General features: G+C 45.9%; 1 protein-coding gene across 1 annotated transcript in view; it reads left to right on the forward strand.

The window, feature by feature from the left end:
• Positions 1-22,630, forward strand: part of LOC117393643 (copine-4-like) — a 35,300-nt gene extending 12,670 nt beyond the window's left edge. Inside the window, 8 exon segments of the mRNA XM_055232489.1 lie at positions 10,926-10,944; positions 10,947-10,981; positions 14,009-14,142; positions 14,829-14,883; positions 15,706-15,757; positions 17,467-17,600; positions 19,555-19,773; positions 22,476-22,630. Coding sequence (XP_055088464.1) covers positions 10,926-10,944; positions 10,947-10,981; positions 14,009-14,142; positions 14,829-14,883; positions 15,706-15,757; positions 17,467-17,600; positions 19,555-19,773; positions 22,476-22,592 — 765 coding nt within the window. The 3' untranslated portion in view covers positions 22,593-22,630.
• Positions 22,631-23,886: the final 1,256 nt, after the last annotated feature.

The raw sequence follows: 23,886 nt of genomic DNA on the forward strand, positions 1-23,886 counted from the left end.
CAACATGCACCGGGAACAGGTCTGACTTACTGCCGGCAATGCGAACACAGCTCCTGCTCCGGTCATACAGGGACCGGACAGCCCTTAGCAAAGAGCCCCAGACCCCATACTCCCAGAGCACCCCCCAAAGGACACCACGAGGGACACGGTCGAATGCCTTCTCCAGATCCACAAAACACATGTGGACTGGTTGGGCATACTCCCATGAGCCCTCGAGGACCCGATGGAGAGTATAGAGCTGGTCCAGTGTTCCACGACCAGGACGAAAACCACACTGCTCCTCCTGAATCCGAGGTTCGACTATCGGTCGGATTCTCCTCTCCAGTACCCTGGAATAGACCTTACCGGGAAGGCTGAGGAGTGTGATTCCCCTGTAATTGGAACACACCCTCCGATCCCCCTTCTTATACAGAGGGACCACCACCCCGGTCTGCCATTCCACAGGTACTGTCCCCGACCGCCACGCGATGTTGCAGAGACGTGTCAGCCAAGACAGCCCCACAACATCCAGAGACTTGAGGTACTCAGGACGCATCTCGCCCACCCCCGGAGCCTTGCCACCGAGGAGCTTGCCAACCACCTCAGTGACTTCAGCCAGGGTGATGGACGAGTCCGCCTCTGGGTCCCCAGTTTCTGCTTCCTCCTCGGAAGACGTGACAGTGGGATTGAGGAGATCCTCAAAGTGTTCCTTCCACCGCCCGACAACATCCCCAGTCGAGGTCAGCAGCTCTCCACCCGCACTGTAAACAGTGTTGGTGAAGCACTGCTTCCCCCTCCTGAGGCGTCGGACGGTTTGCCAGAATCTCTTTGAGGCCGTCCGATAGTCCTCCTCCATGGCCTCCCCGAACTCCTCCCAACCCCGAGTTTTTGCCTCTGTGACTGCCCGAGCCGCGGCACGCTTGGCCCGCCGGTACTCATCAGTTGCCTCAGGAGTCCCACGAGCCAACAAGGCTCGATAGGACTCCTTCTTCAGCTTGACGGCATCCCTTACTTCCGGTGTCCACCACCGGGTTCGGGGATTGCCGCCACGACAAGCACCACAGACCTTACGACCACAGCTACGAGCAGCCGCATCGACAATAGAGGTGGAGAACATGGCCCACTCGGAGTCCATGTCTCCAACCTCCCCCGGGATTAGGGAGAAGCTCTCCCGAAGGTGGGAGTTGAAGACCCCCCTGACAGAGGGCTCCGCCAGACGTTCCCAGCAGACCCTCACAATGCGCTTGGGCCTGCCAGGTCTGTCCGGCTTCCTCCTCCGCCAGCGGATCCAACTCACCACCAGGTGGTGATCAGTTGATAGCTCAGCCCCTCTCTTCACCCGAGTGTCCAAGACACGCGGTCGGAGGTCAGATGACACGACAACAAAGTCGACCTCCGACCTAGAATGTGCTGGTGTCACGTGCACCGATGGACACCCTTGTGCTCGAACATGGTGTTTGTTATGGACAAGCTGTGACTAGCACAGAAGTCCAATAACAAAACACCGTTCGGGTTCAGATCGGGGAGGCTGTTCCTCCCAATCACGCCCCTCCAAGTGTCACTGTCGTTACCCACATGGGCGTTGAAGTCCCCCAGGAGAACAACGGAGTCCCCGGTTGGTGCACTGTCTAGTACCCCTCCCAGGGACTCCAAGAAGGCCGGGTACTCCACACTGCTCTTTGGCCCGTAGGCCGACACAACAGTGAGAGACCTGTCCCCGACCCGAAGGCGCAGGGACGCGACCCTCTCGTTCACTGGAGTGAACCCCAACACGCAGCGGCTGAGCTGTGGGGCAATGAGCAAGCCCACACCAGCTCGCCGCCGCTCCCCGCGGGCAACGCCAGAGAAATGGAGAGTCCAACCCCTCTCAAGAAGTTAGGTTCCAGAGCCCAAGCTGTGCGTGGAGGTGAGGCCGACTATATCTAGCCGGTAACGCTCAACCTCCCGCACAAGCTCAGGCTCCTTCCCCCCAGCGAGGTGACATTCCACGTCCCCAGGGCTAGTCTCCATATCCGGAGATCCGGTCGTCGAGGTCCCCGCCTTCGACTGCCGCCCGGATCTCTCTGCACCTGCCCCGCATGGCTCCTCCCGCAGGTGGTGGGTCCACGGGAGGTGGTGGGTCCACTTGTCGTTTCCTCTTGTGTTTTAGGCTTTCTCTCCCTCTTTTCACTCTTTTTCTCTTCTTTCCCTCCTTTTCACTCTGTCTGTTTCCATTCTCTCTGTCCTGTCCTCTTTTATGTTTCAGTCCCTCCCCCATGTTCTCTCTTGTTCCCTCCCTCTTTCCCCCTCTCTTTCTCCTTTCTTTTATTAATGTTCTAAGGAAGCACTCTGTCTTATCTTTCACTCTCTCTATCTCCCTTCTCTTTTATCCTTACCTCTCTCTCCACTCTCTTTCTTGTTAATGGTCTTTGGATCTCTTTTCCTCTTTCCTCTCTCCTCCTCCCCCCTCTCACCCTCTCCCTCTTTCCTCTCTTATACTCCTCCCTCGCGCCCTCTCTTTCTTGTTAATGTTCTATGGAGCTCTCTCTCTGTCCCTCTTTCCTCTCTTATACTCCTCCTCTCTCTTTCTCGTGTTAATGTCTTCTCTACTCTCTTTCTCTGCTCTTCTTTCTTTGTACTCAACTCTCTCTTTCCCTCTTTCTCTCTCTCTCTCTCCTCTCTCCCTCCTCTCTCTCTCTCTCATTGTTTCTCTGCTCTGTCTCTTTTCTATAGGGTTAAAACAGAATACATTATACTCAGACTCACTCTCGCTCTTTTTTAACAAAATAGATCCATGGAAACAAAAAAAATTAAATCCTGCACAAAATAAAAGAACAAATAAATATCAAAAAATAAAACTGGAGCCAGAGGAACAGACCAGAGAGGAAGAGGGAGGGCATCTGACATGCAGGGAGGGCATCTAACACATAGGAAGGGCATCTGACTCACAGGGAGGGCATCTGACATAGAGGAATACACGAGGATGTTGGGTTTTAGTCCTGGTTCAGTCCTGGGTCAGTGCTGGTTTAGTACTGGTTCAGTCCTGGTTTAGTCCTGCTTCAGTCCTGGTTGAGTCCAGGTTCAGTCCTGGTTTAGTCCTGGTTCAGTCCTGGTTTATTCCTGGTTCAATCCTGGTTGAGTCCTGGTTTATTCAAGGTTTAGTCCTTGTTCAGTTGTGGTTTAGTCATGGTTTAGTCCTGGTCCAGTCCTGGTCCAGTTCTGGTCTAGTCCTGTTTTAGTCCTGGTTTAGTCCTGGTTCAGTCTTGATTTACTCCTGGTTTAGTCCTGATTAGTCCTTGTTCAGTCCTGGTTTAGTCCTTGTTCAGTCCTGGTTTAGTCCTGGTTTAGTCCTGGTCCAGTCCTAGTACAGTTTTGGTCTAGTCCTGTTTTAGTCCTGGTTTAGTCCTGATTTACTCCTGGTTTAGTCCTGATTTAGTCCTTGTTCAGTCCTGGTTCAGTCCTGGTTTAGTCCTTGTTCAGTCCTGGTTTAGTCGTGGTTGAGTGCTGGTTTATTCCTGGTTTAGTCCTTGTTCAGTCCTGGTTTAGTCCTGGTTTGATCCTGGTCCAATTCTGGTCTAGTCCTGTTTTAGTCCTGTTTTAGTCCTGGTTTAGTCCTTGTTCAGTCCTGGTTTAGTCGTGGCTTAGTCCCGGTTTAGTCCCGATTTAGTCCCGGTTTAGTCACGGTTTAGTCCTGGTTTAGTGCTTGTTCAGTCCTGGTTCAATCCTGGTTGCGTCCAGGTTTCGTCCTGGTTCAGTCCTGGTTTAGTCCTGGTTTAGTCTAAGTTTAGTCCTGGTTTATTCCTGATTTAGTCCTGGTTTAGTCCTGGTTTATTCCTGATTTAATCCTTGTTCAGTCCAGGTTTAGTCCTGGTTTAGTCCTGGTTTAGTCCTGGTTTAGTCCTGGTTTAGTCCTGGTTTAGTCCTGGTTTGGTACTTGTTCAGTTCTGGTTTAGTCCTGGTTTAGTCCTTGTTCAGTCCTGGTTTAGTCGTGGCTTAGTCCCGGTTTAGTCCCGATTTAGTCCCGGTTTAGTCCTGGTTTAGTGCTTGTTCAGTCCTGGTTCAATCCTGGTTGCGTCCAGGTTTCGTCCTGGTTCAGTCCTGGTTTAGTCCTGGTTTAGTCTAAGTTTAGTCCTGGTTTATTCCTGATTTAGTCCTGTTTAGTCCTGGTTTATTCCTGATTTAATCCTTGTTCAGTCCAGGTTTAGTCCTGGTTTAGTCCTGGTTTAGTCCTGGTTTAGTCCTGGTTTAGTCCTGGTTTGGTACTTGTTCAGTTCTGGTTTAGTCCTGATTTAGTCCTTGTTCAGTCCTGATTTAGCCTTGGTTTATCCTGGTTTAGTCTTGGTTTATTCCTGGTTCAGTCCTGTTTTAGTCCTGGTTTAGTCCTGGTTTAGTCCTGATTTACTCCTGGTTTATTCCTGTTTTAGTCCTGGTTTAGTCCTGGTTTAGTCCTTGTTCAGTCCTGGTTTAGTCGTGGTTTAGTCCCGGTTTAGTCCCGATTTAGTCCCGGTTTAGTCCCGGTTTAGTCCCTGTTTAGAGCTTGTTCAGTCCTGGTTCAATCCTGGTTGCGTCCAGGTTTCGTCCTGGTTCAGTCCTGGTTTAGTCCTGGTTCAATCCTGGTTCCGTCCAGGTTTCATCCTGGTTCAGTCATGGTTTAGTCCTGGTTTAGTCTAAGTTTAGTCCTGGTTTAGTCCTGGTTTAGTCCTTGTTTAGTCCTGGTTTATTCCTGGTTTAGTCCTGGTTTGGTACTTGTTAAGTTCTGGTTTGGTCCTGGTTTAGTCCTGGATTCGTCCTGGTTTAGTTCTGGTTATTCCTTGTTCAGTCATAGTTTAGTCCTTGTTTAGTCCTGGTCCAGTCCTTCTCCAGTTCTGGTCTAGTCCTCTTTTTTTTCCTGGTTTAGTCCTGATTTACTCCTGGTTTAGTCCTGGTTTAGTCCTGGTTTAGTCCTGATTTAGTCCTTGTTCAGTCCTGCTTCAGTCCTGGTTTAGTCCTTGTTCAGTCCTATTTTAGTCCTGCTTCAGTCCTGGTTTAGTCCTTGTTCAGTCCTGGTTTAGTCCTGGTCCAGTCCTGGTCCAGTTCTGGTCTAGTCCTTTTTTCGTCCTGTTTTAGTCCTGGTTTAGTCCTTGTTCAGTCCTGGTTTAGTTGTGCTTTAGTCCTTCTTTAGTCCTTCTTTAGGACAGTTCTGGTTTTGGTCCTGTATTAGTCCTGTATTAGTCCTGGTTTAGCCTTGGTTTAGTCCTGGTTTAGTCTTAGTTTATTCCTGGTTTAGTCCTGGTTTAGTCCTGGTTTAGTGCTTGTTCAGTCCTGGTTCAGTCCTGGTTTAGTCCCGGTTTAGTCCCGGTCTAGTCCGATTCAGTCCCGGTTTGGTCCTGGTTTAGTCCTGGTTTAGTCCTTGTTTTGTCCTGGTTTAGTCCTGATTTAGTCCTTGTTTTAGTCCTGGTTTAGTCCTGGTTTAGGACCTGGTTTTAGTCATGGTTTAGTACTGATTTTATTCCTTCTTCAGTCCTGGTTTAGTCCTGGTTTAGTCCCTGGTTTACTCCTGGTTTAGTCCTGGTTTGGTACTTGGTCAGTTCTGGTTTAGTCCTGGTTTAGTCCTGATTTAGTTCTTGTTAAGTCCTTCTTTAGTCATGGTTTAGTCTCCGGTTTAGTCTCGGTTTAGTCCTGGTTTAGTCCTGGTTTAGTCCTTGTTCAGTCCTGGTTTTAGTCACGGTTTAGTCCCGATTTTGTCCCGTTTAGTCCCGGTTTAGTCCTTGTTCATTCCTGGTTCATTCCTGGTTGCGTCCCGGTTTCGTCCTGGTTCAGTCCTGGTTTAGTCCTGATTTTGTCCTGATTCAGTCCTGGTTTTATTCCTGGTTTAGGCCTGATTTTGTCCTGATTCAGTCCTGGTTTATTCCTGGTTTAGTCCTTGTTCAGTCATGGTTTAGTCCTGCTTCAGTCCTGGTTGACTCCAGGTTTAGTCCTGGTTTATTCCTGATTTAGTCCTGGTTTTGTCCTGGTTTAGTCCTGATTTTGTCCTGTTTAGTCCTGGTTAGTCGTGGTTTAGTCCTGGTTTAGTCCTGATTCAGTCTTTGTTCAGTCCTGGTTAGTCCTGTTTTAGTCCTGGTTTAGTCCTGGTTTACTCCTTGTTTAGTCACGGTTTAGTCCTATTTTAGTCCTGGTTTGGTACGTGGTCAGTTTCTGGTTTAGGTCCTGGTTTAGTCCTGATTTAGTTCTTGCTAAGTCCTTGTTTAGTCATGGTTTAGTCCCGGTGTAGTCCCGGTTTAGTCCTGGTTCAGTCCTGGTTTAGTCCTTGTTCAGGTCCTGGTTTAGTCCTGGTTTAGTCCCAGTTTATGTCCCGGTTTAGTCCCGGTTTAGTCCCGGTTCATTGCGTCCAGGTTTTCGTCCTGGTTCAGTCCTGGTTTAGTCCTGGTTTAGTCGTGGTTTTGTCCTGGTTTATTCCTGATTTAGTCCTGATTCAGTCCTGGTTTAGTCCTGATTTAGTCCTGGTTTAGTCCTGATTTAGTCCTGATTCAGTCCTGGTTTATTCCTGGTTTAGTCCTTTGTTCAGGTCATGGTTTAGTCCTGCTTCAGTCCTGGTTGAGTCCAGGTTTAGTCCTGGTTTATTCCTGGTTTATTCCTGATTTCGTCCTTGTTCAGTCCTGGTTTAGTCGTGGTATAATCCTGATTTGGTCCTTTTCAGTCCTGGTTTAGTAGTGATTTAGGCCAGGTTTAGTCCTGGTTTAGCCTTGGTTTATCATCTTTCAGTCCTGGTTTAGTCCTGATTTAGTCCTTGTTCAGTCCTGGTTTTGTCCCTGGTTTAGTCCTGATTTAGTCCTTGTTCAGTCCTTATTCAGTCCTGATTTAGTCCTGGTTTAGTCCTCTTTCAGTCCCTGGTTTAGTCTTGTTTTAGTCCTGGTTTAGTCCAGGTTTCATCCTGGTTCAGTCCTGGATAAGTCCTAGAGTTTAGTAGTGGTTTATTCCTTATTTAGTCCTAGTTTTGTCCTGGTATAGTCCTGATTTAATCCTTGTTCAGTCCTGGTTTAGTCTAAGTTTAGTAGTGGTTTATTCCTTATTTAGTCCTGGTTTTGTCCTGTTTTAAGTCCGTGATTAGTCCTGGTTTTGTCCTTGTTTAGTCCTGGTTTAGTCCTTGTTTAGTCCTGGTTTAGTCCTGGTTTAGTCCTTGTTTGGTACTTGGTAAGTTTGGGTTTAGTCCTGGTTTAGTCCTGGTCAGTCCTGGTTTAGTCCTTGTTCAGGTCCTGGTTTAGTCCTGGTTTAGTCCTGGTTTAGTCCCGATTTAGTCCTGATTTAGTCCCGGTTTAGTCCCTGTTTAGTCCTGGTTTTGTACAGGTTTCATCCTGGTTCAGTCCTGGTTTAGTCTAAGTTAGTAGTGGTTTATTCCTGATTTAGTCCTGGTTTTGTCCCTTGTTTAGTCCTGATTTAGTCCTTGTTTAGTCATGATTTAGTTCTGGTTCAGTCCTGGTTTTAGTCCTGTTTTAGTCCTGTTTAGTCCTTGTTTAGTCCTGGTTTAGTCCTGGTTTATTCCTGGTTTAGTCCTGGTTTGGTACTTGGTCAGTTCTGGTTTAGTCCTGGTTTAGTCCTGATTTAGTTCTTGTTCAGTCCTGGTTTAGTCCTGGTTTAGTCCCTGATTTAGTCCTTGTTCAGTCCTGGTTTTTGTCCTGGTTTTGTACTGGTTTTGTCCTGGTTCAGTCCTGGTTTAGTCTTGTTTTAGTGCTGTTTTAGTCCAGGTTTCATCCTGGTTTAGTCTAAGTTTAGTAGTGGTTTATTCCTGATTATAGTCCTGGTTTTGTCCTGGTTTAGTCCTGATTTAGTCCTTGTTTAGTCCTGGTTTTGTCCTGGTTTATTCCTGGTTTAGTCCTGGTTTGGTACTTGGTCAGTTCTGGTTTTAGTCCTGGTTTAGTCCTGATTTAGTTCTTGTTAAGTCCTTGTTTAGTCATGGTTTAGTCCCGGTTTAGTCTCCATTTAGTCCTGGTCTAGTCCTGGTTTAGTCCTTGTTCAGTCCTGGTTTAGTCCTGGTTTAGTCCCGGTTTAGTCCCGGTTTAGTCCCGATTTAGTCCTGATTTGGTACCGGTTTAGTCCTGGTACATTCCTGGCTGCATCCAGGTTTCGTCCTGGTTCAGTCCTGGTTTTAGTCCTGGTTTAGTCAAAGTTTAGTCCTGGTTTATTCCTGATTTAGTCTTGGTTTTTGTCCTGATTTATTCCTGATTTGTCCTTGTTCAGTCCTGGTTTAGTACTGATTTAGTCCTGATTTAGTCTTGGTTTAGTCCTGATTTGTCCTGGTTTAGTCCTGGTTTAGTCATGATTTAGTCCTGATTCAGTCCTGGTTTATTCCTGGTTAGTCCTTGTTCAGTCTTTGTTTAGTCCTGCTTCAGTCTTGGTTGAGTCCAGGTTTAGTCCTGGTTTAGTCCTGATTTAGTCCTTGTTCAGTCCTGGTTTAGTCGTGGTTTATTTCTGATTTAGTCCTTGTTCAGTCCTGGTTTAGTATTGGTTTAGCCCAGGTTCAGTCCTGTTTTAACCTTGGTTTATTCCTCTTTCAGTCTTGGTTTAGTCCTGATTTAGTCTTTGTTCAGTCCTGGTTTAGTCCTGGTTTAGTCCAGTCCCTGGTGGGAGTTAGTCCTGTTTAGTCCTGGTTTAGTCCTGATTTAGTCCTTGTTCAGTCCTGGTTTAGTCCTGGTTTCAGTCCTGGTTTACTCTTGGTTTAGTCCTCCTGGGGTTACAACGAAACTGAGTTGAGCCCTTTTAGTTTCCTATTTAGAAAAAAAAAATGATGTGTGTTAGATGCCCTTTCATCTTCCTGTAATCCTGTGTGCTAGATGCCTTCCCATCCTCCTGTTGTGCCAGATGCCCTTCCATCAACATGTGTGTCACACTTCAGCTCCATAGACTCTGGCTCCAGTTCACTTTCCAAAAAACATGGTCCCTCTCTCTGTAACTGCTGCCCTCTCTCTGTAACTGCTGCTTTCAGGCTCATCATTCTGAGTTTAAAATGTTGGTTTTAACCCGCTCTACATGATCTTGGGATTTTTTTTCACTATTTTGTCCAATAACAAGATATGAACATAAAATACCGATCAGGCTTCTTTCCCCCGAGGTTTGATTGACAGTGTTTGCTAAGTGCTCGTTCCCTACTAAACCAGCAGTGCGTGTGGAAATTGGACGTTATATACAACTGCCCTCACTCCTGATTGGCTCTTTGTTGCTATGATACTCGTAGTCAGAATTCCAAGATGGAAATTGGGCTCCAGATTAGCTGCTGTAATTGCTCTAGCCTCGATGAGCTTCATTTGGAGCCACACGCTGTGGCTGAACGTCACACTCACTTAGTCCACTTCTTTGTACAATCTATGGATGCCCACCTTCCCCGTGTGTCAGATGCCCTCCCTTGCTGTGTGTCAGATTTCCTCCCTCTCTGTGTGTCAGATGCCCTCCATCCCAGTGTGTCAGATGCTCACCCTCTCTCTGTATCAGATGCCCTTCCTCATCTGACCTGCTCTGGTATCTCTGGTCTTGTTTAACACCTATTTTCGTCAGTGAAGATATGATTTCACTTTCAGGACTATCCTTCAGTGAGAGAATCTCGGTCATTTTTACGTATCACAAAGTCATTACATTTGTCAAAAATATAAAAAGCACAATTTTACCGTGTGACACAAACATGACAGAAACATGACAACTACCATGACACAAACATGATACAAACATGATGCAAACATGACACTAACCTGAGACAACCATGAACACAAGCATGACACAAACATGACACAGAACATGTCACAAACATGACACAAAACATGAAACAAACATGACCACAAACATGACACAAAACATGAAACAAACATGAACACAAACATGACACAAACATGAATCTGAAATTATTTATTCATAAAACAAACACTCAGATTTTACAATTGTGACACAACCATGACACAAACATGACACAAACATGATACAACCATGACTGTACCATGACACAAACAATGAACACAAACATAAAGACAGACGTGAACACAAGCATGACACAAACATGACACAACAATGACTCATGACACAGACATGACACAAACATGACACAGACATGTCACAAACATGACACAAAACATACACAAACATGACCACAAACATGAACACAAAACATGAAACAAACATGAACACAAACATGACACAAAACATGAATCTCAATTATTTATTCATAAAACAAACACTCAGATTTTACAATTGTGACACAACCATGACACAAACATGGCAACCATGATACAAACATGACAGAAACATGATACAACCATGACTCTAACATGACACAACATGACACAAACACAATCATGGCACAAACATGACACAGCCATGACACAAACATGAAACACAGACGTGAACACCAACATGACACAACCATGACTCATGACACAAACATAAAGCACAAACACGACAAAGACGTGACACAAACAATGAGCACAAACATGATTCAAACATGACGCAAACATGACACAAACAGGATACAACCACGACACAGACATGACACAAACAGGACACAACCACGACACGGACATGACACAAACATGACACTACCATGAAACAAACATGACACAAATATGAAAGCACAAGCATGACACAAACATGATACAAAACATGAACACAAACACGAAAACATACATGAACACAAACATGAACACAAACATGACACAACCACGACACAGACATGACACAACCATGGACACAAATATGATACAAACATGACACAAACACAACAAACACGACACATGACACAAACATGTCACAGCCATGACCAACCATGACAAAACCACGACACAAGCATGACACAACCATGACTCATGACACAGACATGACACAAACATAATGCAAACAGGACACAAACATGCCCTAAACATGACAGAACCATGACACAACCATGACACAAACACGATACAAACATGACACAAACATGAACATGTAACACATGTATTACTCCTCTGTTTCAGGTCATTAAAATGCACTCGTTCTGGACTACATCATGGGAGGCTGGCCAGGATTTCAAGTTCACGGTAATTTCTCCTCTAGTCCTTGTTTAGTTCTGGTTTAGTCCTGGTTTAGTCCTGGTTTGGTCCTGGTTTAGTCCTGGTTTGGTCCTGGTTTAAGTCCTGATTTAATCCTGGTTTAGTCCTGGTGTAGTCCTGATTTAATCCTGGTTTAGTCCTGGTTTAGTCCTGGTTTAGTCCTGGTTTAGTCCTGGTTTAGTCCTGGTTTAGTCCTGGTTTAGCCCTGATTTAATCCTGGTTTACTCCTGGTTTAGTCCTGATTTAAATCCTGGTTTACTCCTGGGTTAGTCCTGATTTAATCCTGCCTTAGTCCTGGTTTAGTCTTGGTTTAGTCTTGGTTTAGTCTTGATTTAGTCTTGATTTAGTCCTGGTTTAGTCCCAGTTTAAGCTTGTTTTAATCTAAATTCAGTCCAGGTTTAGTTCTGGTTAAGACCAGGTTTAGTCCTTGTTTCGTCCTGGTGTATTCCAAGTGTAAGTCCTGGTTCAGACCTGGTTTAGTCCTGATTTAGTTCTGGTTTCAGTCCTGTCGCTGTCCCTGGTGCTGATCCTTGTATGACTGGTATGTTTTATGGATGAAGTGTGGCATCTGGAGCAGGGACCACTCCTCAGCAGAATCCCATAAAGGATCTGTACAGTGCTGGTTAAGTACTGGTTCAGTCCAGGTTAAGTCGAGGTTTAGTTCTTGTTCAGTCCAGGTTTAGGCCAGCTTGAATCCAGTTTCAGTCCTAGTTTAGACCTGGCTCAGTCCCTGTCTCTGTCTGTGGTGATGATTCTCTGCAGTGACATTCTATGGATGAAGTTTTTAACAGTAAGAGACCACATCCGCACCTCAGATTTTCTACTGTGTTGTGGTTTTAGTTCTGATTTAGACCAGGTCTTGTCCAGGTTCTTGGACTAGACCATTGTTTAGAACTGGGTTAGTCCAATTTTAGTCCGGTTCAATTGCTGGTGTTTAATCCAGTTTTAGTCCTGGTGTATTCCAGTTTTAGGATTGTTTTAGTGCAGTTTAGGGTGGTTTAGTCCAGTTTTAGTCCAGTTTAAGTTCTGGTTTAGGCCATGTTTAGTATCCTTGTTTAGTCCAGTTTTAGGGGTTGGTTTTAGTCCAGTTTTAGTCCAGTTTAAGTTCTGGTTTAGTCCATGGTTAGTCCAGTTTTAATCCAGTTTTAGTCCTGGTTTAGTTCTGGTTTAGACTTTCAGATCCACAGCAGTGCTTTCCCTCTCTTTCAGATACAGACCAAAGTAAATATGAAATATGGCTTATATTTTATTGGATATTATTGATTTGTGAGTTCTTGATCTTAAATCCTGGTTCTGGTCCTAGTTTTGGTCCTGATTCTGGTTTTGGTTCGGATTTGTAGTCGGATTTTTCACACGTTTCACGGTTTTGTCTTGTGGATTTTGGGGGTAATCCCCCTTCTTTCTGGCTCACTCGGTCCTCACAGTGGTCCTCTCCTCCGTCGCCGTGGAAACCGTATCCAGGGGCTCACGGTGCGGTTTCCACGGCAACAGGCATCCCTCTGTTTGTCCCATTCACCACTCCACAACATGTTTAAGGTCCAAACCAGACAGAACCAGACCAAAGCAGATCCAGACTTTTCAGACCGGTTCCACAGCAGAGAAAAAGACCCCCCTCAGGACCGATTTAGATCCAGCGGTCTAAACCTTGACTAAAACTGGAATAAACTAGGACTAAACCAGGTCTAAACCAGGTCTCAACCAGGTCTAAACCAAGACTAAATCAGGACTGAAGCATGACTATACGAGGACTCAACTTGAACTAAACCAAATTAAACCTAGACTAAACATGGACTAAATCGCGACTAATCCAAAACTAAAACTGGACAAAACCTAGACTAAAGCATGATTGAACTAGGACTAAATTAAGATTGAATCAGGACAAAATCTGGACTGAACGCAGACTAAATACGGATTGAACATGGACTAAACCAGGACTAAACTAGGACTAAATCAAGAATAAACCAAGAGTAAACACTGACTGAACCTGGACTAACCAAAAATGAAGCTAGACGAAATATAGACTAAACAAGGACTAAACCAGGACTGTAGCTGGACTAAAACTTGATTAAACCAGGACTAAATGACAACTAAACCAGGTCTAGGTACTAAACCTGGACTTAACTCAATCAAGACTTAAGTTTATCTTCTTCCATTTGGAGCTGAAATGGAACGTGGATTTCTAATCCTGGGAAAACATGGCACATGGAGACGATCCCTCTCATCTGCTGTTCAGCATGTGTGTGAGTGGGTTTGTATCACAGTGTGGGGACTACACTCTGCACTCACTCATGTCATGGGGACCTGCCTCTTATGGGACAATTATCAGGTCGATGATGTAAATGTTTTATTATCTAGGTTCAGATAGGTTAAAGTTAGAGTTTAGTCCTTGTTTAGTCCTGGTTTTGTCCTGGTCTATTTCTGGTTTAGTCCTGGTTTAGTCCTGGCTTAGACCTGGTTTAATTCTGGTTTAGTTCTGGTCCAGTCCTGGTTTAGTCTAGATTTAGTCCTGGTTTAGTCCTAGTTTAACTTTGGTTTAGTCCAGGTTTAGGCCTTGTTTAGCCTTAGTTTAATCCTGGTTTAGTCCTGATTTAGTCGGGGTTTAGCCCCTTTTTAGCCTTGATTCATTCCTGGTTTAGTCCTGATGATTGTTTGTTGTTCCTTGTGTGTCCTGAAGGTGGCATAGGTGGTTTATTCCAGGTTTAATCCTGGTTTAGTCCTGGTTTAGTACAAGTTTAGTTCAAGTTTAGTCCAGGTTTAGTCCAGGTTTAGTCCTGTCTTCTAGTTTAGTCCTGATTGGTTCTTAGTCCTCGTTTAGTCCTGATTGGTTCTTAGTCCTTGTTTAGTCCTTGTTTAGTTCAGGTTTAGTTCTGGTTTAGTCCAGGTTTAGTCCTGTCTTCTAGTTTAGTCCTGTTTTATCTTGGTTTGGTCCTGGTTTAGTCCTATTTTAGACTTGGTTTAGTCCTGGTTTAGTACTGACGATTGTTTGTTGTTCCTTGTGTGTCCTGAAGGTGGCAATAGACTTCACAGCCTCAAACGGAGACCCTCGAAACAGCTGCTCACTTCACTACATCCACCCATTTCAGCCCAACGAGTATCTGAAGGCTCTAGTGTCTGTGGGAGAAATCTGTCAGGACTATGACAGGTGAGACCATAGACTGTACATATAGATGGACATAGCTAACCTGTTAGCCTCTACATTCTGAACAGGAAGTGAGCATGGACGCACTTTAGCTCCATCTGGCTCCAGGTCACTGTTTACTGAAAAAAAATGAAAAAAACGTAGCCCCTAATTGCTGCTCTACATGATCCTGAGGTTTTTATATCACTATTTTGTTCCTAAATCTGCATATGAACATAATAATATAATAATAAAATAATAATAATAAATAATAATAATAATAATAAAAGACCAATAAAGTGCCTTCTTTCCCGGAGGTCACTCCTGCTAGTGTTAGCAACAGGTTTGACTGACATTGTTGCTAAGTGCCTGCTGCCTGCTAAACCAGCAGTGCAGACGGGAAGGGGCGTTACAGCAGCCTAGCTCCTGATTGGCTCTTTGGTTGCTATGATACTCCCTCTCGAAAATACAAATATGGAATTTGGATCCAGTTTTGGCGTTATAACTGCTAGCTTCGATGAGCTTTATTTGGAGCTGGTGTGGGTGATGTCACACTCACATAGTCCACTTCTATGTACAGGCTGTGGTAGAAATGCAGCTGTAATGAACTTCACAGGGTCACAGAGGAACAGCAGTTTAACAGAATATGAGATTGAACTTTAATGAAACTCATTAAAGTAAAGTCTGACCTGAGTCTGTTCTCTCCTCAGTGACAAAATGTTCCCCGCCTTTGGATTTGGAGCCAAGATCCCCCCAGACTACAAGGTACTCACCACAGAGGAACAGGGAGGAGCAGAGCCAAAGGAGCAGAGAGGAATAGAGCCAGAGGAGCAGAGCCAAAGGGGTAGAGAGGAGCAAAGCCAGAGGAGCAGACAAGAATAGAGCCAGAGGAGCAGAGCCAAAGAGGTAGAGAGGAGCAAAGCCAGAGGAGCAGACAAGAATAGAGCCAGAGGAGCAGAGCCAAAGAGGTAGAGAGGAGCAAAGCCAGAGGAGCAGACAAGAATAGAGCCAGAGGAGCAGAGCCAAAGGAGCAGAGGGGGAGCATAGCCAAAGGGGTAGACAGGAGCAAAGCCAGAGGAGCAGACAGGAATAGAGCCAGAGGAGCAGAGCCAAAGGAGTAGAGGGGGAGCAGAGCCAGAGGAGCAGAGCCAGAGGAGCAGAGAGGAGCAGAGCCAAAGGGGCAGACAGGAGCAGAGAAAAAGGAGCAGACAGGAGCAAAGCTAGAGGAGCAGACAGCAGAGAGGAGCAGAGCCAAAGGGACAGACAGGAGCAGAGCTAGAGAAGCAGACAGGCGCAGAGCCAGAGGAGCAGAGCCAGAAGGGCAGACAGGAGCAGATCCAGAAGGGGAGGCAGGAGCAGAGCCAGAGGGGCAGACAGGTGCAGAGCAGGAGGAGCAGACAGGATCAGAGAAGGAGCAGAGGCAGAGGAGTAGAGCCAGAGGAGCAGAGAGGAGCAGAGCCAAAGGGGCAGCAGGAGCAGAGCCAGAGGAGCAGAGCCAGAGGAGCAGAGCCAGAGGAGCAGAGCCAGAGGAGCAGAGCCAGAGGAGCAGTGCATTTGTTTGATTTTCTTCTTCTGTTTGTTTTCCAGGTCTCTCACGACTTTCCGCTGAACTTTAATGAGGAGAACCCAGAGTGTGCCGGTGAGTATCAGAGGAGCAGGCATGAGCAGGCAGGAGCCGTGTCAGCTCATCTCTGCTCCACCTGTACCCGAGTGTAAATGAGCAGACTCCTGACACTCCTCTTTAAGACAGTTCCACGAGACGAGATTTAAAATATTGTCTTTGTAGTTTTCAGACTCCAGAATGTGAGTTTGGCCTCATGTTTGGGTTTATTTGATTGTATATTCTTATTGTTCCACTGTTTTGTGGAATTACGGCTTCTACAGAGAGGTAACTCACCAGAGCCAAACGCATCAGCTCAGTTGGATGTTTCAGCGCCAGAACTGAGCATACGGCAACTTTCATGTTTTTCTGATTCTGACTTGGTTTGGTGGATAGTCCCTGTGCTAAATATTTATCATAGTTTTACATCAGGTAAGTGGGAGTTTGTGGAAAAAAGTTGAAAACAAAAGTGCAAAAATACAGGAAGTAGCATTGAGTTGTAAAACAGAATCCTTTGGAAGGCATTTAGACAGGTTTTGGCTCTTGTTTACATTATGGTTGCTAGGTAACAGAGGCAATTACCTCTACATATGTCGCATCTGCTGCCCATGTACAACCAGGAAGTAACATTATAAACTTCACTAGAATTAAAACTAGAAAAAAAATAGGCAAGATACATATTATAGTCTTAAAAATAATCAGGTTTATGTTTTAGTGTCATGAGCTCTCTATCATAAGGCCACACATGAACCTGACTACTGCCTCACAGTGTGCTTCTCCACTCTCCTACTGCTCCCTTTACACTGTTTGGTCTAAATGCACTTTTCAAAGAGACTCCAAAGACCATGATCCTTTGCTTCTTCACAGAGACCACAATTCTTTGCTCATTCATAGAGACCATGATCCTTTGCTTCTTCACAGAGACCATTTTCCTTTGCTCAGAGCTGCAACATGCTTTAATGAGTGTAGTTCTGATTCTAATCTCCCCCCTCTGCCTCGTCCTTTCCCCTCTTCTCTCATGTCCCCGCTCATCTCTCTACCTTCTCTCTCCTGTTGTTTTTTCACTCTTTTCTCATGCTTTTCTCTCTCTTTCCCAGGTCTCTGGAGTATAGTTCAGGCATCTCCCTCCTCCTCCTGTCTCCTCTCATCTCTCCTCCTCTTTCCTCCTCTTCCTCTCTCCTCTCTCCTTCTCTGTCTCTTCCTCTCTCCTCCTCTTTCTCTCCTCTTCCTCCTCTCTCCTCTCTCTTGTCTGTCTCTTCCTCTTTACCGCTCTCTCTTCTCTCACTCTCTCTCCTCTCTCTCCTCACTCCTTTCTCTTCCTCTCCTCTCTCTCTTCTTCTCTCTCTTCTCTTCTCCTCTCTTCCTCTTCTCTCCTCCTCTCTCCTCCCTTTTATCTTCTTTCCTCTCTCTCCTCTCTCTCTGCCTTGCTCTCACCTGTCTCCTCCTCCTCCTCTCTCTCTCCTCCTCTCTTCTCTCTCTCTCTCTCTCTCTCTGCTCTCATCCTCCTCTCTCTCCTGTTCCATCTCTTCCTGCTCTCATCCTCCTCGCTCTCTCCTGTTCCTCTCTCTCCCTGCTCTCTCATCCTCCTCTCTCTCTCCTGTTCCTTTCTCTCCCCTCTCTCTTCTCCCCTCCTCTCCTCTCTCATCCTCTCCTCTCTCCTCTCTCTCTTCTCTCCTCCTCTCTTCTCTCTCTCTTCTCTTTCCTCCTCTCTCCTCTTCTCCTCTCTCATGCTATTCTCTCCGTTGCAGGTATCCAGAGTGTGGTCCAGGCGTATCAGTCCATTTTGCCCAAACTGCAGCTGTACGGCCCCACCAACGTCTCCCCCATCATCCAGAAGGTGGCACTCACAGCTTCTCAGGAGCAGCACACCAAGGAGGCCATGGTGAGGACCAGATCTGGACAAAACCAGGACTAACCCTGGGCCAGACCAGGATCAGGATTAGACCTGGAATAAACCTGGACTAAACCAGCCTAGACCAAGAGTAGACCAGGACTAGACCAAGACTAGCTCAAGACTGGACCAGGACTAGACCAGGACTAGACCAGGACTAGACCTGTGTTATCAGAGTGTTTTCCGATGGTCCAGGAGCCTGAGGTCTTAGCAGTGAGAGGTTGAATTGGGGCATGGCTCAGGTGTGGGTTCCTCATTTTACAGTCAAAATATCCTGACGTTATAACAGACCAAGAGCAGCTCTGCCTTCAGTATCCCTCTGTTCTGCATGTTTTGAATAATGTAAACTGAAACAGATCCATTTTAATAATAATAATAATAATAATAATGAGTCATAAGCTCACATGTCCATTTGTGAAACTTAAACACAAAACAAAGCTTCTCCAGAGATTCTCCAGAGGGAGGCATAACTCACATGATCAGGCAAAGGATGAATGCTGAAGAACAGAGGCACCAGGGACAGAAAGTGAAGTCATCCCTATGAGGAGTCACGCTAAAATCACTCAATCCTGACAGACCAGGCAGCGGACAGGGAGCTGGGGGTAGGCATTAGGGGTTAGGAGTTAGGGGGTTAGAGATTAGAGGGTTAGGTGGTTAGGTGGTTAGAGGGTTAGGTGTTTAGGTGGTTAGAGCCTTAGAGGTTTGGGGTTAGAGCCTTGGGGATTAGGGGTTTAGGGAACTAGGAAGTACTTGCAAATTACACTCACCTGTAGGTATAGGTTATTTCAGTCAGTTGTGTTATTTAAATGTTTATTAGTCTTAGAAATTAGCATTAGCACTGTCACACAAAGACGTCGCTTTGTAAACGCAAAACCTGGCAGCTCACACTGACCACAACCCCTGGATCTAGCGGTGTGTTGTTGTGCATGGAGCCTATTAAGTCTTTGGGATCAGAACCAGGTTTCTTCTGGTTAAAGGTGTAATTGAGAATGTTTCTGGGACCACTGAACAGAGGAGCATACTATGCGTGTGTCATGATCCGCAGTGTCCACTCTGGGTTTTCCTCCCTGCGTGCTCCTTCCCTCCCTCACCTGCCAGATCTGGGCTGGGCTCCTGGCTCCTCCCGTGCGCACCTGCAGCCTATCAGTGCAATCAACATGCCTGCTGGGCATAAAAGGAGCTGGGAGAGGAGACTTAGCGCGGGATCATTGTCATGTTCACTTCACCCTGTCGTGTCACGTCTTTCCTGCCTGCATTCCTGTCGCCCTTGTGTTCTTGTCGTGCTCCGGTCCTGGATGTCTCCTGCCTGCTCTGCCCTACGCCCGTCTGGTCTGCCTGTCGTCTGTCGTCCTTCATGTGGTCTGTTCCTGTGTCCTGTGTTCCTGCTCACCTGCTCGCCTGCTCACCTGCTCACCTCCGGATCACCCACTGGTTGTACATTGTCCTATTCTCTACAATAAATCCTGTAAATATTCCCAGAGTCTGCATCCTTTGGTCCGCCACACACACCCGTTACGACAGCGTGGCAGGATTTAACCACGGAGGTAGTCCTGGTCTGGTCTCTGGTCTGGTCTCTGGTCTGGTCTGACTTAGTGTTGTCACAATACTAATGTGATACATGTGGCCTTATATCTGTGCAATCCCTCAGTGGTCTAGGTAGGTTCCATAGTGATCCATGGTCATATACTAGTCTGTGTGTCTAATACTTGTTCTGATACAGCTCAAGATCATTCTAAAGCTATTCAGGAAATGTTCATTTCTGTCCTGTCAATGGAACTTTTTTAGTATTAATACCTACGAATGAGGATCTTATTTCCATATTAGTCCCTCAGTCCCTCGCCTCTGGTCTAAACCCAGTCTCTGGTCTCTAGTCTAAACCCGGTCCCTGATCTCTGGTCCTTGGTCTCTGGTCTTTGATCTATACCCAGTCTCTGGTCTCTTGCAGCAATACTTTATCCTCCTGGTGTTGACTGATGGCGTGGTCACAGACATGTCAGACACGCGTGAGGCCATTGTCCAGGCAGCGCACCTTCCGATGTCTGTAATCATCGTAGGCGTCGGCTCTGCAGACTTCAGTGACATGCAGCTCCTCCTGCGCTCCACCAGGGGGCAATCTGTGTGCAGGGACATCGTCCAATTTGTGCCCTTCAGGAACTTCAAACACGTAAGTCCTGGTTTAGTCCTAGCTTAATGTTGCTTTAGTCCTGGTTTAGTTCTGGTTTAGTCCTGGTTTAATTCTAGTCATTGGCAGCTGGTGATCTTTCAAATAAGGGACAAAACTTGAAGCCAGTATTAAGTCAGGACTGATAGTGATAGGCTAGTGATACTGGTCTAATTCCAAATGGACAAACCTTAACCTTCAAAACACTTTACCTGTGTCTCCATCAATGTCTTCTTAGACGAAGTCTCTGCCAGTGTCTTCTTAAAAGAAGTCTCTGCCAGTGCCATGCTGTATTTGAATAGAGAATGTATTCACAATGATACAATGCGTTATTATGTGTAAATACATGGACCATTAATGAGTGCACATTAGTCAGTTCACTCCTTTCATTCATCTAAATGTAGAACAGCAAATGATAGTATTTCAGTTTAGACCATGAGAGCTGGTGTAGCTCTGTACTAACAGGAGCAGTTGTAGCCTGTCTGTGCTAACAGGAGCACCGAGTCAAACTACACAAAATACAAACTCCATCGACGTCTTCACATTGTGCAAAGGTAGAGTCTCATAAAAGCTCCCATATAACTAATGATCTGATCTGTAATTAATAATAAAGTCCATCACTAACCTCCACCTGCCGCTCCACACAGAGAGCAACAAAAACAAGTGCTTCTGAGACAGCCAATCAGCACCTGTCCTGCAATGCATCCACCCCGCCCTCGTGCCCGCCCCACACGCACTACTGTGAAGCTGGATGTCTAGGCGGAACTTTTTTCCCTTCTTTTTTCACATGTACCTAATCAGCTCCTCGCATTGCCACTGCTCAGGCTGAGAACCTGTCACATACACACAGATGAAGTAAAAGTATACAAGCCCAATGTCTGTGTAATCCCTCAGTCGTCCACATCTGATCCATAGTAAAAGCCAAAGCTTTCTGGACAAAAAGGTGTAGGAGCTGCTCATTCAAGCCGTGTCTTCAGTTCTGGTCGATTACTGGTGGACACTGCCTTATCTGACGGGAGGAGCTAACTACACTGAAACTATAAACATCTGTTGTTTACAGTTTCTGTATGTAGGCTAGGTCTATTGAGCTACATGTATTCATTCATACCAGGGCAAGTTTACATGCAGAGTCTATGGTAGACGCATATCTTGGCAAAATGTGTTCTGGAGGCACGTTTTCAAGCACCAGAGCAGCGCAGATCTGACAAGGTATGTCTTGAGCGTTCAAGCGTCGGATGCTCTGTTCGCATGTCCAGGGGTTCAAAAAGATGAACTTTTGGCATTTGATGTGCAGTGTCAACCAGTCAGAGACTATGCTCCAGTGATTTAGCGACATCATTATCCTGAAAAAGTAGAAAGACATCAGCTAAAATGTAGCGGAAACTTAAATATGTTGGGCGCACCAACTAGCATAAAGGCTAGTCACGGAGCCGGATACTAAAGCTCTCTCAACCTGGTCTGCAGCGTTCACAAAGACACAGGGAAAACAAAACATCCAAAGGCACTTGCAGACCACAACGCCTCCGTCCCTGGGCCAACCTGAGCCAACCCTGGACGCGAAGGCGTTTGTCCTCAAGTGCAAAGGTGTCCAACTAAAGGCATCCAACTAGAGGTGTCCAACTAAAGGCATCCAACTAGAGGTGTCCAACGTGTTTTTATGCCTCGGTGTGACCGCACCATAAGTGTGCACTGTGCCTGAGACCTACTTAATGTAATAATTCAGCTCTAATGGGCCTACTGGCTAGCACTATTGTTCTCTTTGTTTCCTTTCTTTGCTTTGGATCTGAGGATGGAGTTATAGATGGGGGACAGGTGATGTCTAAGGCCTCCATTTCTTTTTGTCTGGCTAAGATCTGAACCTCACTATCTTCAAAGTTCTCACAACGGCATTGGTTCATTTTCATGTGGAGTGGCTGTTTAGTTTCTCCAATATAACGCGCACTGCCTTCTTCACTACCCTGAATGGAAGTAGACCACATTGTTTGTTTATGGCTCGGGGTTTAACTTTGGCTTTTTACTACAGAAGCCAGAGCCAAAAACACTGAAGGTGGTATAAGTATCCACTGTAAAATGTACTAACTACAGATACCTAAAGTGTATAGTTAAGTACAGTAATTTACCACTACTCTGGTCTGGACACTGTCTCTTTTTAACAACATTTGTTCCACTCTAACCCAGTTCTGTTCTTGTGTCCTTAGGCAAGATATTTCCACATTAGTATGAAAGTGGTGTGTGTTGATAGTGAGAGGGGACTAGGACATTACAAGTGCCAGGCATTATTATTAATGTGTCTCCTTCTCCTCCTCTCCTCCCCTCCTCTCCACTTCTCCACCTTCTCTCCACTCCTCCTACTCTTCTCTCTTCCTCTCCTTCCCTCACCTCTCCTCTCTTCTCCTGTCCTCCTCTTCCTCTCTCTACTCCTCCTCCTGTCTTCCCCATCACCCACCCTTCTCTCCTCTTTTTCTCCTCCTCTCACGCCTGCTCTCTCCTCTCTTCCACCTCTTTTCTCTCTTCCTCTTCCTTTCCTCCTCTTCTCTCTTCCTCCTCATCTTCCTCTCCTCATTTTCTCCTTTTCTCACCTCTCCTCTCTCCTCCTCTTCTCCTGTCCTCTTCTCTTATCCTCCCCTCATCCTTTCCTGTCCTCCTCCTCTTCTTCTCCTCCTCTTCTGATTTTCTCTCCTCTTCTCCTCTCTTTGTCTATGTAGGCTTCTCCGGCGGCCCTGGCGAAGTCGGTTTTGGCCGAAATTCCGAATCAAATCATGGAGTATTACAACAGCCGAGGAATCAAACCCAAAACCCACAGGTCCACCAGGCCCTTCTAGACCAAGCCCAGGACTAAACCAAGACTGAACTAGGACTAAACCAGGACTGAAACCAGGACTGAAACCAGGACTAAACCAGGACTGAAACCAGGACTGAACCAGGATCAAGCCAGGACTAAACCAGAACTAAACCAGGACTAAACCAGGACTGAACCAGGACTAAACCAGGACTTAAACCAGGACTGAACCAGGACTCTCAAGTCCACGGGGCCCTTTTAGGCCAAGATCGGAACCAGAACTAAACCAGAACCGAGACTCTCCCAAAACTCTCCCAAAACAAGACTAAACCAAGACTAAACCAGGACTCACCTGAGACAAACACTAAACCAGGACTAAACCAGGACTAGACGAGGGCTAAACCAGGACCAGGACTAACCAAAAACCCTCAAGCCTACCAAGCTCATCAAGGCACAAAGAAGAGTGCATTCACATAATTGATGTACCAAACTGGGACTAAACCTGGACTAGAACAGGATTAAAGCAGGGCTACAACGGTACCAGACAAAATCTACACCAGGACTCAAACCGGTCCAAACTAGAACCAAACCAGGACAAGTGAGACCAGAACCAAACCAAAACTAGATTTGAAGAAGACCAAACAAGGACTGAATCCAGACCCACCTGGGCATATGTGGACCAAACTGGACTAATCTTGATGATGTCACAAAAAATGGTCCAGTCCAGGTCTGTCGGAAACAAATATTTCTCTGTAAAAACCCGGGTCCAAACAGGACTAAATCAGGACTAGAAAACTAAAACAAAATTGAACTTCCTGGTTGGAAATCATGATATCACACAAGGGAATACCAGAACTGTTACTTAGCAACCATGTGGCCAAAACTCCTTTAACTTAAAAACAGAACTCTATATGTTCTGTTCTACAGCAGCCTTTCTGTTCTTAACCATCTTAATTAAGTCCAATCTGTTATACGCATTTAAACAGAGAAATACTAGACCAAACCTGGACTGGACACACTTCCTGTGTAAAAGTACTGCAGTAGTACAGTGCAGTAGGTCGTGTAGTACTGTATTTGTAGTGGTAGTATTTCTATGCATATGTGATCCTCCTGGACCTGACTCATGCTTGTGGTAGGCCTCTGTAAGTCAAAGGTCATAGGCCTCTGTAGGTTGTAGGTCAAAGGCTTCTGTGGCTCAACGACCATAGGCCTCTCTAGGTTATAGGTCAAAGGTCGCTGCATGTTTGGGTCCAGAGTTGCTAAAGCACAAAAGTCTCGGGCTCTGTCTGAGTCGCATGAGAAAAAAATCTGTGATAATAAAAAGGCTGAATGTAACG

This window comes from Periophthalmus magnuspinnatus, unplaced genomic scaffold (assembly GCF_009829125.3).
Source record: "Periophthalmus magnuspinnatus isolate fPerMag1 unplaced genomic scaffold, fPerMag1.2.pri scaffold_70_arrow_ctg1, whole genome shotgun sequence".
NCBI lineage: Eukaryota > Metazoa > Chordata > Actinopteri > Gobiiformes > Gobiidae > Periophthalmus > Periophthalmus magnuspinnatus.